Source organism: Toxorhynchites rutilus, chromosome 2, assembly GCF_029784135.1.
Source record: "Toxorhynchites rutilus septentrionalis strain SRP chromosome 2, ASM2978413v1, whole genome shotgun sequence".
Classification (NCBI taxonomy): Eukaryota; Metazoa; Arthropoda; class Insecta; order Diptera; family Culicidae; genus Toxorhynchites; species Toxorhynchites rutilus.
Window position 1 is genome coordinate 343,820,080 of NC_073745.1, and position 15,370 is coordinate 343,835,449.

General features: G+C 36.8%; 1 protein-coding gene across 1 annotated transcript in view; it reads right to left on the reverse strand.

Annotated features, from left to right (window-relative positions):
- The window catches only part of LOC129769048 (lachesin), a 42,911-nt gene extending 41,405 nt beyond the window's left edge, over window positions 1–1,506 (reverse strand). The window contains exon 1 of the mRNA XM_055771060.1: window positions 653–1,506. Within this exon, the coding sequence (XP_055627035.1) occupies window positions 653–1,196 (544 nt within the window). The 5' untranslated portion in view covers window positions 1,197–1,506. The remainder of the gene's footprint in view (window positions 1–652) is intronic.
- Between the last annotated feature and the right edge of the window lie 13,864 nt (window positions 1,507–15,370).

Below are 15,370 nucleotides of genomic sequence, written 5' to 3' on the forward strand. Positions count from 1 at the left end.
TAGATTTTCTTCCGTCAGCATCATAATCGATACTGGTCAGCGTCAAAGGCCAAACTAACGGAGTTCCCGCCCGTGCTTGTGCCCTCTCTGGTGATTGGTGTCAAGGTGAAAGTTCGGATTGTGGTTATGAGGAAGAATGAAAGCGGCTGGCTGTTTTATAGTCGCACGCTAGAATGTACTTTCTTTGCATCGAACAAAATAATTTGACTCAGTTCAAGGTTTTAGAAATAAAGGGATGTTTTCAGAAAAAAAATATTCTATTGAGAATAATTGCAGAAATAGAAATTTGTTTCAGTGTTACACACATGTTACGGCTGTTACGGTACTATTATGCTAATGCAGGCCAACGGGTTTTCATCATATGTGTCATCAAATTATGCAATCGACTCTACATTCGGGCGTTAGTGTGACCACCCGCCGCAAAACCCACACAAGCAGCGATCGTCGCTGAATCGCTCCTACAAGTTTGTGCTCTGAACCAAGCGTATGAATCACCGCGCATTTAAGATTCTAAAACTAATCAACGCACTGGGCATCATGTGGGAACTTTGAGCATTTCTTTGTTTTTCTTTTTTCACAGTCACTCCCAAACGCATAGTTTCACGCACTCGGGAAACAATAATGGACGGATAGACGCAGTGTAGATACTGACCTGTGGGTAAGATAGCATTGTTCTCCCGACGCCAGGTAATTTGCGGTGTCGGATAACCAGAAGCGTAGCATTCCATCTGAACCGCCTGTTCTTCGGACACGACCAGCGACTGGGTGGAGTTATCGGAGATGATTGGAGGACGCCGGACTTGTAGCTCAACGTCAGCTGTGATCTTGTTGGTCACGGAAAGGACCACTTGGCACTGATAGGTTCCGGCGTCGGTTTCTTGAATGTCTTTGATCTGCAGAATGTAGCTGGACGAAGACGGATCGTAGCGGAGTGCAAAGCGCGAGTCTTTCAAAACCAAAGCGCTACCCGTCGAGAGAAACACTACATCGGATCGATCGCGGCCAGTTTTAATCCAGTGGACGGAATATTCTTTGGCATACTGGACGGAACATTCGAGCTCAACTGTACCCCCGATATCTTTAATTTGCTCCTGCGTGATGTACGATATCGAAGGGGTTCGCTGAGCGACGCAAAAAAGTGGCAGAAGTACACTTGCCAACGCAAACACATTAAACTTTATTGCGTTCATTTTCATTTCACCGTTTTATTCACTTGAACATAAGAATTCTATCTATTAGGTGGATTTAAAACAGTATTGCCCTCACTTTAATCGATTCAAGTTGTGTTTATCCGAACATTCAGGTTCAAACCCGAAACACCACACCCAATATCAATTCCTCGCGAACGCTTTGGTCACCACTTAAATTGCTTCACGCGTACAAAGAAGCCACCGATCACGTCGTCACGAGCACCGCAATACGATGCGAACAAACCAACGAACGAACTGCTAATGAATGAGACGGACAACCACACCAACCAACAACTCTCATGTGGTGACGACTAGCTCATAGATTTGTTTGGTTCCCCCCCATCTGAACACAAGCATATCACCCGCCGAGAGGGTTTTTATGTATAACAAAGTGCATAAGTGAGAGAAGTGAGAAAAACAACGGATTGATGTTGGAGTTTGGGTGAGTTCCAATGAGAAACATTTTCTAGCCCCAGCTTTGCATTGATGTGTGTGTGTGTGTGTCTTATGTTGATCTTTTCAAATTGACGCACTTATCTGTTAACTACAGGTGAGTGTTCAACGTCAGAAAATCATCGAAACGGAATTTTATTTCAAGCAATAGGTGAGAAAGATCGTGATCGTGATGAGCGTTCACGCTAGGCCAGGCAGCAGTGCTGGCAGAGAACGAATAAATGAGATATTTTCTTTTTATAAAGTTTCAGCATAATTGGAATCTTGTTGGGTTGATTGACAACTTCTTCAGTTTTGTGAAAAATTAAAGGCTATAAAGCGTTTTTCCTTGACATTCGTAGGGCGCGAAACTATTTTTCCGTTATTATTTTAATAAAAATGCAACTTTATTGTGAAAAGATGATATTGCTTGCTCGTTTGTTTAACCCTTTCATTATGGCAGTGTGCTCCATCGGAGTGCTACCGCTGAACGGAGCATTTCGCCGAAAAGTATGCACATCGCGCTGATATGATCGATGTGCAGTATCACTCTGATGTCGTCTAAAGACGACGCTCGTAGCGAAAGGGTTCAGGCAGTATTCTAGTCTACAGCTTTTGAGAAAATAAAAAAAAATCTTTATATTTCTGATGCTTAGGCATTCAAGAACAGCCATTCCATGACAAACCGATATAATGGTTCTCAGATTTTCGTCAAAAGTGGTTGTTTTGTTTTTATTATCGCAAACTATTAGACCCGTATTTTTTTTTCATTTTTTTGTTAGTATTCTTCTAGTATTCTAGTCTAGAAATCTGAAAAAATCGAAATTTTTTTTTTACCATATTTCTGTAGTTTAGGCATTCAAGAATATACTCTAGAAAGGACTTATCGAAAATCCTATTATTTACCTAGTTAGAGCCATCTTAGTGATGTGGTATCTAACCTGTTACGGCCATCACAATGAACTTCAAACGCGTTTCTCTCGGAACTAGTTTTTTTTCTAACTGGCGTACACGATATCTCAAGTTCTACTGAACCGATTTATGTCAAATTTATATGAAAATAATCTGCATACATCTCTCTATCGCATGAACCAATAAAAAATTATAACTTTTTAATTTTACTATTTTTAAAAAATCGGTAAACGCAAAAAAAAACCTTTTAAACAGCATTTTTGTTTTCAAACGGCCGCCATTTTGTTAAAACCCATGTTTTTGACTTGTCCGAGGTTCATGCCATAGCGACATCTTTACTGATTCAGAATCTGTTCGATTTTTTTGTTTCAGATAACCAGAAGGACTGGAATCGTGTACGCCATGGCACAACTTTTTTCTGAACACCCTCACTTCACCAGCATGTAACTATTCTAATTATGAATATTTTTTTTCCGTCCTATTTTTGTTTTATTGTTGAAAGATAGATAAACGAATAATGATATAATGGATAGTAAAAATATTCTTTGTTTTATTTTTACGGAGTTCGAAAAAACGTCCGAAATTCGTGTCTCTACACTAGAATACCCCCTTAAGGGTGATCCGAAATATCGACTTTTTCCCCTTATTATTTATTTCAAAAATTCATAACTTGTGAACTCCTGAACCGATTTAGACGGTCGACATATCAAATTAAAGCTTATAAGCTAGTCATTCTTGGAAAAATGCTACGCTTGCAAAAGTTTCAGGTTTTGGATTTGTCATTATTGAATGTATTTGTTTTTTTTATAATGTTCATGGTCTCGGGACCAAGTTCGCTATCTTTTTTTATGGAAAGCTGAGAATTTTTCACATAACATATCTCGAAACCAGGGAGGCGTTTTTTTCGTTTTTGAGTTATGATTTTTCAAAGTTACCCGTTGGTTCAAAAAATCATTTTTCCTTTTTTTTTTCCTAAAAATGACTTTTTTCAATAAATTATTACTTTGGAACTACTGGACCGATTCAGATGATCGATATATCAAATTAAAGCCTACTAGATACCCTTTCTTGAAAAAATAACACACTTTCCAATTAATTGGATTATAGTCACATACAACCAGTCTAGTCGCATAGAAATATTGAACGAAAACTGAAAACATGTTAACTTTGAAAAATCATAACTTAAAAACGAAAAATAACACCTTTCTTGTATTCGGATATACTATGTGAAAAAACTTCAGCTTTCAGGAAAAAATATAAATAGGGCGATGTGGCGATGTAAACAAGTATAATCAATAATTACGAAAACAAAATCCATTCCTATTCAGATTGTAATATTTTTTCAAACAAGCTTATTGCTAGCTTATTGGCTTTAATTTGATATATCGATCATCTGAATCGGTTCAGAAGATCAAAAGTTATGATTTTTTTGTAGTGGAAAAAATGGGAAAAAAATGATTTTTCGGACCATCGGTTATCTTTGAAAAATAATAACTCAAAAACGAAAAAAAACGCCTCTCTGGTTTCGAGATATGTTATGTAAAAAATTCTCAGCTTTCCGAAAAAATATAAAATAATACAGCGCCTTTGGTCCCGAGACCATGAAAACTATTGAAAACAAATACAATCATTAATGTCGAAACCAAAATTAAAATTTTGTGCAACTCTGGTATTTTTTCAAAAAAGATCAGCTGATTGGCTTTAATTTGATATGTCGGCTCAGTAGTTCAAAATTTTTGAAAAAAGTGGAAAAATTAGATTTTTTGGACCACCCTAAAATGTAAATGATCACCCTAACAAAAAAATAAAAGAATACGGGTCTAATGGTTTGCGACAAAAAAAATTTCCACTTCCCACGGAAACCTGAGAACCACTTTATCGGTTTGACATGGAATGGCTGAGAACATACCCTACAAAGAACTTTTCGAAAATCTCATTATTTACCGAGTTATAGCCATTTTATTGATGCGGTGTCTAATCTAGTTCGGCTATAACAATTAACTTCAAACGCATTTGTCTCGAAACTAGTTTTTTAAAACTGGCGTACACGATATCTCAAACTCTACTGAACCGATTGTACCGATGTTTATTCAATTATGCAGAAGAAGACACGGAGTCATCATTTATCATCTTTAAACACAAGCCTGAAAGATCTAAAGATATAGGGGAAATCAGGGAAAAACCGACATCCCCTGATTTTTTCAGTTAGATGCAATTTTATTGAATATTTTCCGATGTCCCCTGTGTGTCATTTCTTACATTCCGAGGTACCTCGCATCAGCGGAAGTCGCTTTGCTGTCAAAACAAACAACAAAACAGAACCGGCCAGCAAACATAAGACAGTCCATGTAAAATTTCGCTAGTGGAATCTAAGTGTTCAAGGTGAAGGTGGAAGCTAGCCATTGTAGTAGTATAGGTAAACCCACGTGTAAAAATGTAGTAATAGTACATGTGAGAGAAGAGCAAAGCACACGTAAATAGATCAATTCACTTATCAGACTGTGTGGCGCTTTTTTGACACGAGTCTTTGAATACATTGGAAAAAATTATTCAATACTAAAGTAAAATGTATGAACGACATGTTCCGATGAACAATTGCAAATATAAATATATATAGAAGGTGCATTTTCATATGAAGTAAAATTCTGATTATACGCGAGCGTAACATGAGCAAATTTTTAACACATGCGAATTGGGGCTCTTTTGGTATTAACAAGTTCTTCTGCATAGTAACTCGATGTTGATAATTCTTTAATATTTTCCTTCGTTGGTCGTCTTTTTTCACATATTCACGTTGGAGAGCCTGGCCGAGGCATTTTGATTGAATGTAATACTTTTCCGTTTACTGTTTTTGAAAGCATAGGCAGCCGCGGCAGTGTTCCGAGCTCTGCAATACAATTTTCTTACCCAATATTAAAGTTGCTTAAACTTACATTACAGACCCATTAAATGTAAAAATAATAATTGTATTGATATCAACACAATTTTATTCTATTGATTTTCATGACATGAAACGCTATGACTCAAGAATAACATTTTATTGAGTGGTTTTTATAACTGTTTCGATTATGTTGTCTGGCATCAGTGCCGAAAAAATAACGATGCTTTCACCAATACAAAAAAAACCATTGCCGAAGATTGAAAAATGAAAATTTAACTTTCAGAGCACTAGCTCGAGTTTTCCGACGTTTTTCACTATACAGTGCGACAGCAGATGAAAATTTAATATCTTGTGAGTAATCGATTAGAGTTTGGTTGATATTACTTGAAGAGAAGTGTGCTAAAACGATCATTTTCTTCACACTGTTTCGCAAAATTATTGATTTTCGCTCGAGGGGTGTGGGACGTAAATGAAAGAAATGCCTGCCATTGTGGCAGCCATTTGTGGAAAATTGTGGAAAATTCGATACTTTTATGAGCTTAATTTATCGTAGATCATTATTCAATGTAGTTTGTGAGACGGTACGGGGTTTTGTTGCTTATCAATTCTCGAAAACATTGCTTTGAAATTTCGAGTCCAAACCAACACCTGGTTTGTGTTTCACAGACAGGAAAAATGCATTCTTACTTTTTGTGTTTATATTCGACAGACAAAACGACAGAGCTGAACTAATAAAACAGCCAAAACCAACGTTGAATCGGGCATGTCAACAAAAAAGCTTGGCAGAGCTCATGGTATCCCTTCGTTCAACGCCCATCGGCACTTTTCACGTGGATGCTCACCTAAACTGGGATCTTAAAGTGTCCACATAGTATATAGATAGCCTCTTAATACTTTGCAATTATTGTAACAAGTTTTCATTCGTTTCTTCAAAGGTGTCGGTTCTACCCGACAGGGTGTCGATCTCATCCGCACTCCGATTTATTTCACCTGAAAACATCAATTTGTGTATCCTATCAGAATTCGAGTACTAATAAAAAAGATAATCAACAGATATTGTAGAATGGCTCATGAACAGTTGAAGAGAGGTTCTGTACCGATTTGAAGTCGAAGACACATGGTAGATCTTGGAAATATGTGGAAATCCTTAGGGTGTCGGTATTACCCATAAATACATATAAGTCTATGTCAATTAAATCTACGACTACAGAAATATATTACAGATAAAAATAGCATCTTCTCCTTCGCTACCACGTTGTCCGGAACATTGTTTGGAAAAGCTTGTAATAACTTTATAGCCAGGTGATATATATATATATTGAGTATCCTATGGCCATGAATGCATTCTTGAGAAGTTCTTGTAGCTGCTGTAGTGAACTAATCTCATTGGGTGCTAAGTTCTGCCTATGTATTATGTATAGGAGAATGGGCAAATGCACTCGAGGAAGTGAAGCGGGCTTCTAATGGAGACATACATAATAATCATGGACAACAATGATTTTTTTCGAATCAAAAATGCAATTGAAAACAATAAAAACATAAGATATGTCGTCCGAAATTATCCGATGTGAAGCAGATACAGTTTACGCGAGGATGTTTTGAGTTTTGTTACAAGATGCGTTTCGATGGAGAATTTAGAAGAGTGCAACTGTTCACTTACTCCGACATTTGACCTTCAATCAACACCCAATTTCAATTCATCCGAAGCAGAAATTGAACAGGTGAGGTAGGTAAACATTGTCAAGTAGCTTTGTCCCTTGATGCCTGCTGATACACTATTGGGAAATACTAGTAATCGACAATTAAATGGACGAGTATTTAGTTACAATCGTTATGTGTAATAGGTGAGAACAGCAATACACTCCAATCTAGGATAAATTATTCCTTTAAGCTGAGTTTGATGGTATGAATTTAAATATTTGATCAGCTTTTTTAACAGACCTTCTAAGTACAAAAATGTTTTATACATGTAACACTGCATGTTGTTTTTTAATTTGGCATGAAAAGCTTTTCGGAAAAAATGTATTTTTACACGAAAGAAGGCATGTGACTCTCATTATGCTAAACGTCCATTACGGAAGACGTTGTTATGTGAAATTTGCTGTCCCTGCTCGTTCATTCTATGCTCTCAGAACAGGTCAAAAAATCACATCGCATCACAATCTAATTACGTCACATCACAGTGGAAATGACGCTTGCGCCACTTACAAACATCATGTGTATAAATGCCTCACATTTCTATTATACATTTATTCTCTATTTATTCTCTTTATTCTTATTCCAAATTTATTATGAGGTCAATGTAATGGGAATGAAGTCCCCATATAGCGAGGATAAAAAATCGCGCCAACATGACGCGATCCGAGTCCACCGCCGACCCGCCGTTGGAAGCGGCGGTGTCTCGCACGCAAACCTGCCCGTTACGTTTGCCCGGTTATTTGTTGTTTTGAAATCCGTTACCGCGCCACAATATTTCCAGCCTACTACACTTTTTTTAATGGTACCGGAACCGGAACCGGAGCCGATTGTTTCTAGAGTAGCCCTCAGGGCTACCTTCTTAGATTTCCAAAAAATGCCTCTTCACCGTCGCGATTGAAATTCGATACAGAATACGCGCTATGAATAACGGAATATAACGCCGTTCCGATTGTTTCTAGAGAAGTTCTCTGGGGTACCTTCTCAGGTTTCCCAGAGATAAACAACCGCTGTCGTAATTGGAGTTCTCTAAAGCGTGCGCGCGATGGTTAGCGCAATATATCGCCGGGTCAATTGATTTTAGAGGAGTTAGCTCGGTTACCTTCCCAGGTAGATCTCCGTCGTCGCGATTGAATTTAAAAAAAAAGTACGTACGATAAATAATAGAATATATAGCCAACTCCAAATGATTGTACATGTTTTTCTTCTCAGCCTCTGCCGCGTGTTGTGAAACATGAGATTTTCGAATATTAGTTTCGTCGAGTGATCGATAGCACGCGTTTACATAATCACATCACTTATCTCAGTGAATTCCGACTCTTACCTCTTCCCATTAACAACTATCCCGTCTATTATAATCGAAAAGAATTCGAGCTTTGTGGTCGTAAATATCATACTAAAATACATACTAACTTCCCTATCCCTGGTGACCAGAGATGCCTTCCTTCCTGATTTTTCAGAATTTCCCAGACTTTTCGTGACGTCCCCTGATATCCTGATAAACATTAAATGTTGCCTGATTTTACTGATACGATCCTGATTTATCTTGATTTTTGTCGAGTTTCTACTTTTTACTTCATCGGAATAAAAGTTATCCGTTATAAACATGCTGCCAATGTTCTCCTGGTTGGAATTAAACATTGTCATAATAGCCTACACAAAAATGTTTTCCGATCCGCAGTTTTATAATGCTTACTCTTTACTTCATTTATTATCTATGGATTCCGCAGGGATTCGCTTCATAAGAAGAACATTCTCGACATATATTTAAGCATGATGTAGATGTAAAAGAAATGAAGATACTCTATAAGATTATCCTGTCCGAAAAGACAGAAAGCCCAAAGGCGTTGTATAGGCGAAAAAAGTGAAATTTCATTCATAATTTTTATTTACCTAAAACATTAATTATGAGTTTCGCTTCACAATGACAGAAGACGAACCTCAATGTTGTCAACACGATTTAAATGAATGGACACTGAGAGTAGTGTTGTATAACTATATTATATAACTGTGTAAGATTCAAAAGCCATACGAGAATATGTAATACGTGTTCCACCAGGGCATTGCCAAACGACAAGTATCTTCGACAACACAACACATTATTTTGGAGACTGGCTGGAAGGTGTTATCTCATCAGCTAAACTAACCGGGTATTCTACCTTCAGATTATCACAGGTTCAGGTCCCTGTAAAATTTTCTCAAGAGAATAACCTTGGGCCCTGTGGGCACCATTAAAAATACCTTAAACAGTATTCGACGAGAAAGCAAACATGTTGTGCATATAAAATTGAATAAATGTATGTCTGTCTATTTGTATGGCTATTTAAATTGTGCACAACCCATTTTGTACTATCCTAATTTCTCCTTTTTTTCTCCTGCTAAAAGAAAATCGTGGGGCATATGATGAAACTAGTAACTATGGATAACGAAAATCCATCGTGCCCCACGATTTCATTTTAGTCTCATCAATGTCCTAGATTTGAGGAAGGGGTGTGATAACTACTAACTGCTACTTTCCTAATTATTTTCTAGCTTTTAGCACATTATCTGTGTTATTAATATGTTTTATCATAATGAAACCGTTTAACTTAATTTTTTTTTTATTTTCTAGTTTTTAGTACATTATCTGTATTATTAGTATATTTCTCTACAACAAAAACATTCCACAATTTTTTTAAATGTTTGATTTTTGCCTATTTTTTCGGATGATGTATTGTATTCTATAAGTCGAATCATTTCATTTCATTCCGATAATGATGAGATTGCAAAAAATACCATTTTGTGCCGGCGACCCTTTCGAATTTGTGTTGTTCATAACGTAGTTTGTTGTTTGATACACATATTCCAATTAAAATTTTTTTAAAATTAATATGAAATTAGCCATTTTATAGCGGCGGTCAAATTGGATTTTTCAAAATAATGGAATACACAGTATTCTAATGACAGCAGAGATAAACGTGTGTTCCAAATTTCAGATCAACTAATCAAAAAGAACGGGGTCAGATTTTTATTAATGTGGGACAACAGGTCAAGTTGAATAAAATCGTTCAAAAAAGTTATTAACTATTTTGTTACAGCTGCCATCTTGAATTTGCATTTTTCAAAAACAACTGTGTTATACTAGTCAAGCCCTTTGATGAGGGTTTCGAAAAAAAAAATTCGACATTTTGTTGTGGCGGCCATTTTGGATTTGCATTCCCCATGTATAACTGTGTTCTACTAGTCAAGCCCTTTCATTTGATACCCATGATGATGGGGTTTTGAGAAAATATGTAATCCGCCATTTTGTGACGGCGGCCATTTTGAAATTTCATTTTCATAAATAACTGTGATCTACTAGTCAATCCCTTTCATTTGATACCCATATTGATGGGGGTTTGAGAAATTATGCAATCCGCCATTTTATGGTGGCGGCCATTTTGAACTTGTATTTTTCAAAAAACTGTGTTCTACTAGTCAATCCCTTTCATTTGATACCCATATTGATGGGGTTTTGAAAAAATATGTCATCCGCCATTTTGGATTTGCATTTTTCATAAATAACTGTGTTATACTAGTCAAGCCCTTTCATTTGATACCCATATTGATGGGGTTTAAAAAAACTCATATTGATGGAATTTTGAGAAAATATGTAATCCACCATTTTGTAGCGGCCGCCATCTTGGATTTTTAAAATCATAAAATACGCAGTTTTATAATGACGACAGAGATAAAGGTGTGATCCAAATTTCAGTTCAATCGGTCAACAGGAAGGGGGTCAAATTTCTATTAATGTGGTAAATTGTTACAGGCAAACATGTTATAAACATACAAACCTACAAACATACAAATTACAGGGCAAGTTAGTTTATAATTTGTTTAAAGTTTGAAAATAAATACAATTTGACGATTAAAATGGGTATGTTTTTTCGATTGCACTAACCACTCGTTTTCCTCGCTGGCGCAACGAGTAATCTTTTTGCCTACATTCGGGCGATACTTCACAATATTGCTCGATGCGTATTATGAATTATTCTCCATTTGCCGGTAATAGGCATTTATCTCATACATCAGCAAGCCGTGGAATAAAGGTGACGTATAATTTTCATCATAACGAATATTTCAGATTTTCTTTGTGATTTTTCTTTCTCTAAGACATTTCAGCGTTTTGAAAACCTTTTCCCGAAGAAATAGTGCAGTTACTGGACCCATTTGTTCAGCGAGTAAAATTCCCCGAAGAAGATATTCGATTTTTGCATTTTCAAGTACTTTCGGAACCTTGGAACAGGATTTTTGAAGATTTCTTGCCACTGGAAAATATAAAGCAGCTAAGTTTTTGTTTTGTTTTATTCTATTTATCTGTTTTTTTATTTATTTAATCTTTTTTTTTTAACACATATATAATCATTTTAACTTCTGTGCGTGTTAGACGTTTTATGCTCTTTCTACTCTCAGTTTTGTTTCACAAATTTTTCTAAATGGAGGGGAACGAAACCTCCGATGTTGATATGACCATCGTAGATACTCCTCATGATTGTTTTTCTGAAGTTCGTCCTTCAAAGAAAAAGAAGAATCAATTACTGTCAAATTCGACACCCAACCCAACAAAAAATTCTACACATCCAACAAATGATCCTGTTTCACTCACCTCGGTTCAAAATCCAATTAATTCTCTTCAGCATTCAATCATTGAGAATGTTCCTTCCAAGAATCTTTCTCGAATTCGACAATACCAGAACGTTTCGGGATCATCGAAAACACGTTGGGTGGTATTCTTCCGTCCCAAAGGGAAACCTTTAAGGGTGACCCAAATTTGCAAAGACTTGAAGTCTAAGTACTCAAGTGTCTTGGAAATTACAAAAGTGAATAAAGACAAACTTCGTGTTGTGCTCTCGGATTGCAAAGACGCTAATGCGATTGTTAATAATTCTTTGTTCACTGATGAATATCGAGTGTATATTCCGGCACACATTGTTGAAATCGATGGTGTGGTTTCGGAAAAATCTCTCCAACTAAAAGATTTCGAAAACGCAGAGGGTATTTTTCATGATGTAAAACTTCCTCATGTGAAAATTTTGGAAGTAAGATCCCTGAATTCATTTTTAATGGATGGTAACGAAAAGAAATATTTCCCATCTGGTTCTTTCAGAATCTCCTTTGAGGGCACAGCTCTTCCAAATTATGTGCTCATTGATAAGCTTCGTCTTCCAGTTCGATTATTTACTCCCAAAATTATGACATGCACTAATTGCAAACAGTTAGGTCACACTAAAACCTTCTGTTGCAATAAAATTGAATGTTCTAAATGTGGAGTCGACCATGATGAAAGCACTTGCAATAAGGAAGCTGATAAATGCATTCGTTGTGGAGGTGTTCCTCACACAGTTAAGGAATGTCCAAAATACAAATCCCGTTCTATTAAACTTAAACAATCACTTAAGGTTCGTTCTAAGCGAACCTTTGCTGATATTCTTAAGGTAGCTTCACCTCAGGTATCCGAGGTTTCAGAAAATCGTTTCTCTGTTTTATCAGAGGATGATGAATCGGATACTACTTTCGATCCAATAATCGCGAGAAGAGCTAGAAAGAGAAAAAATACTTCCTCCTCCAAGCCTGCTAAAAAAAAAAGAGGGTTATCCTCTAATCAACCAGAAGCTTCTTCTCATTTTTCTGCTCCTTCCAACAATAACCCTCCTGGTTGGGGATCCTCTAACTATGACGTTCATTTCCCTGAATTGTCATGTCATTCCAGATTCGCTTCTCAATCGGCTCCTGAACCCCAATCATTTACAGGAGGTATTTCTTTTTCTTCGATTGTTGGATGGATCTTTGATATTTTCGGAATTTCAGATTCAATGAAATGTCTCATTTCTGCTTGGCTCCCTACTATCAGTCAGTTAGCTAAGCAAATGGTTTCAAAGTGGCCCCTCCTCTCCTTCATTAATTTCGATGCCTAATTTATTGAATGAGTCAGAGAAATCTACTATTTTACAGTGGAATTGTAGAAGTCTTCTACCAAAACATGACTCTTTCAAGCAAATGCTCAATTTTTTGAATTGTAATGTGTTTGCTTTATCTGAAACATGGCTTCGTTCGGACAATGTGTTAAACATCCATGATTTCAATATTATTCGTTTAGACCGTGATGATTCCTATGGAGGAGCTCTCATAGGTATTAAAAAATGCTATCCATTTTACAGGATTCCCTTGCCTTTAGTCACAGGAATTGAAATTCTTGCGTGTCAGGCACGTATCAAGGGTAGAGATTTGTGCATTGCTTCTACTTATATTCCTCCAAGTACAATGCTTAATTATCGAAACCTTGTGAATAGAATTGAGCTTCTACCGCAACCTCATCTTATTTTAGGAGATTTCAACTCACATGGAATTGGCTGGGGTGAGTCTTTTGACGATTGCAGAGCTAATTCTATTTATGATCTATGCGATGAATTCAACATGACAATTTTGAATACAGGTGATATAACAAGAATTGCTCCATCACCAGGCCGCGCAAGTCGCTTAGATCTATCCCTTTGTTCTTCCTCTTTATCATTAGATTGTTATTGGAAGGTTATCCAAGATCCACATGGAAGTGATCATTTGCCAATCACCGTTTCTATTTCGAATTATTCTGAATCGTCAGGAACTATGAATGTTCAGCATGATTTATCTAGAAACATTGATTGGAAGAGATATTCTTCAATTAATTCAGAATCAGTGGCATTAGTTCATGAGTTCAAGAGTATAATTTTCTAGCTGGATTAATTCATGATAGTGCTATTGATGCTCAGACGAAACGTTTTCCTGGGAATTCGTTTCGCAGTCGTCCTCCTAATCTGTGGTGGGATCAAGATTGCACAGATCTTTATAAAGAAAAATCGAATGCGTTCAAGGATTGGCGTAAATCGGGTTCCTGCGAACGTTACGACAATTACATTTATCTGGAGCGTAAATTCAAAAGCTTCATAAAAGCCAAAAAAAGAGGTTATTGGCGTAATTTTGTGAATGGGCTTTCCCGAGAGTCTTCTTTGAGCACTCTTTGGAGAGTTGCCAGACAAATGAGAAATTATTCTCATTCAAATGAACAGATTGAATATTCTGAAAGGTGGATTTTGACTTTGCCAAGAAGATATGCCCAGATTCAGCCCCCGCTCCACCTCCCTTCCTGGAGACATCTGATGATATTACTCCTCCATTCAGTATGGCTGAATTTTCGCTTGCACTTCTGTCATGTAACAATTCGGCTCCGGGGTCAGATAGGATCAAATTCAACTTATTGAAAAACCTTCCTGATAATGCGAAGAAACGTTTGTTAAAATTGTTCAATGTTTTTCTTGAGCAGAACGTTGTTCCACATGAGTGGCGACAGATCAAAGTTATAGCTATTCTGAAACCTGGTAAACCTGCATCTGATTATAATTCTTATAGACCAATAGCAATGCTTTCTTGCATTCGCAAATTATTAGAGAAAATGATTCTAAGTCGCTTAGACAGCTGGATAGATTCCAACAACCTTCTCTCACCTTCGCAGTTCGAGTTTCGTAGAGGTAAAGGGACTAATGATTGTCTTGCTCTGCTTTCATCAGAGGTTGACATCGCCTTGAGTAAAAAGCAACAAATGGCATCAGTGTTCCTAGACATCAAGGGTGCCTTTGATTCAGTTTCCATTGAGGTTCTTTTTGAAAAACTTCATCTAAATGGGTTTTCTCCAAAATTAAATAGTTTTCTGTTTAACCTTATGCGTGAAAAACATATGATTTTTTCCCATGGTTCTTCGTCAGTTTTACGAATTAGCTACATGGGTCTCCCTCAAGGCTCATGTCTTAGTCCAATCCTTTACAACTTTTATGTAAATGACATTGATGTTTGTTTATCAGGTAATTGTACTTTGAGACAATATGCAGATGATTGCGTAGTGTCGGTAATGGGCAAAGACAGTATTGATCTGTATAATCCCTTGCAGATTTCTCTTGATAATTTGGTTGATTGGGCTTGTAAATTGGGTTTTGAGTTTTCTACTGAAAAGTCAGAGATGGTTGTGTTTTCAAGAAAACACCATCCTGCTCAACTGCAACTTAAACTTTTGGGTAGAACAATTAGGCTCTCTTTGTCATTCAAGTATTTAGGAGTTGTGTTTGACTCCAGAGGCACATGGGGTAAACACATAGGCTACTTGAAACAAAAATGTCAGAAACGAATAAATTTTCTTCGATCCTTAACAGGGACTTGGTGGGGGGCCCATCCTGACGACTTAATTAGGTTGTATAAAACAACCGTTCTA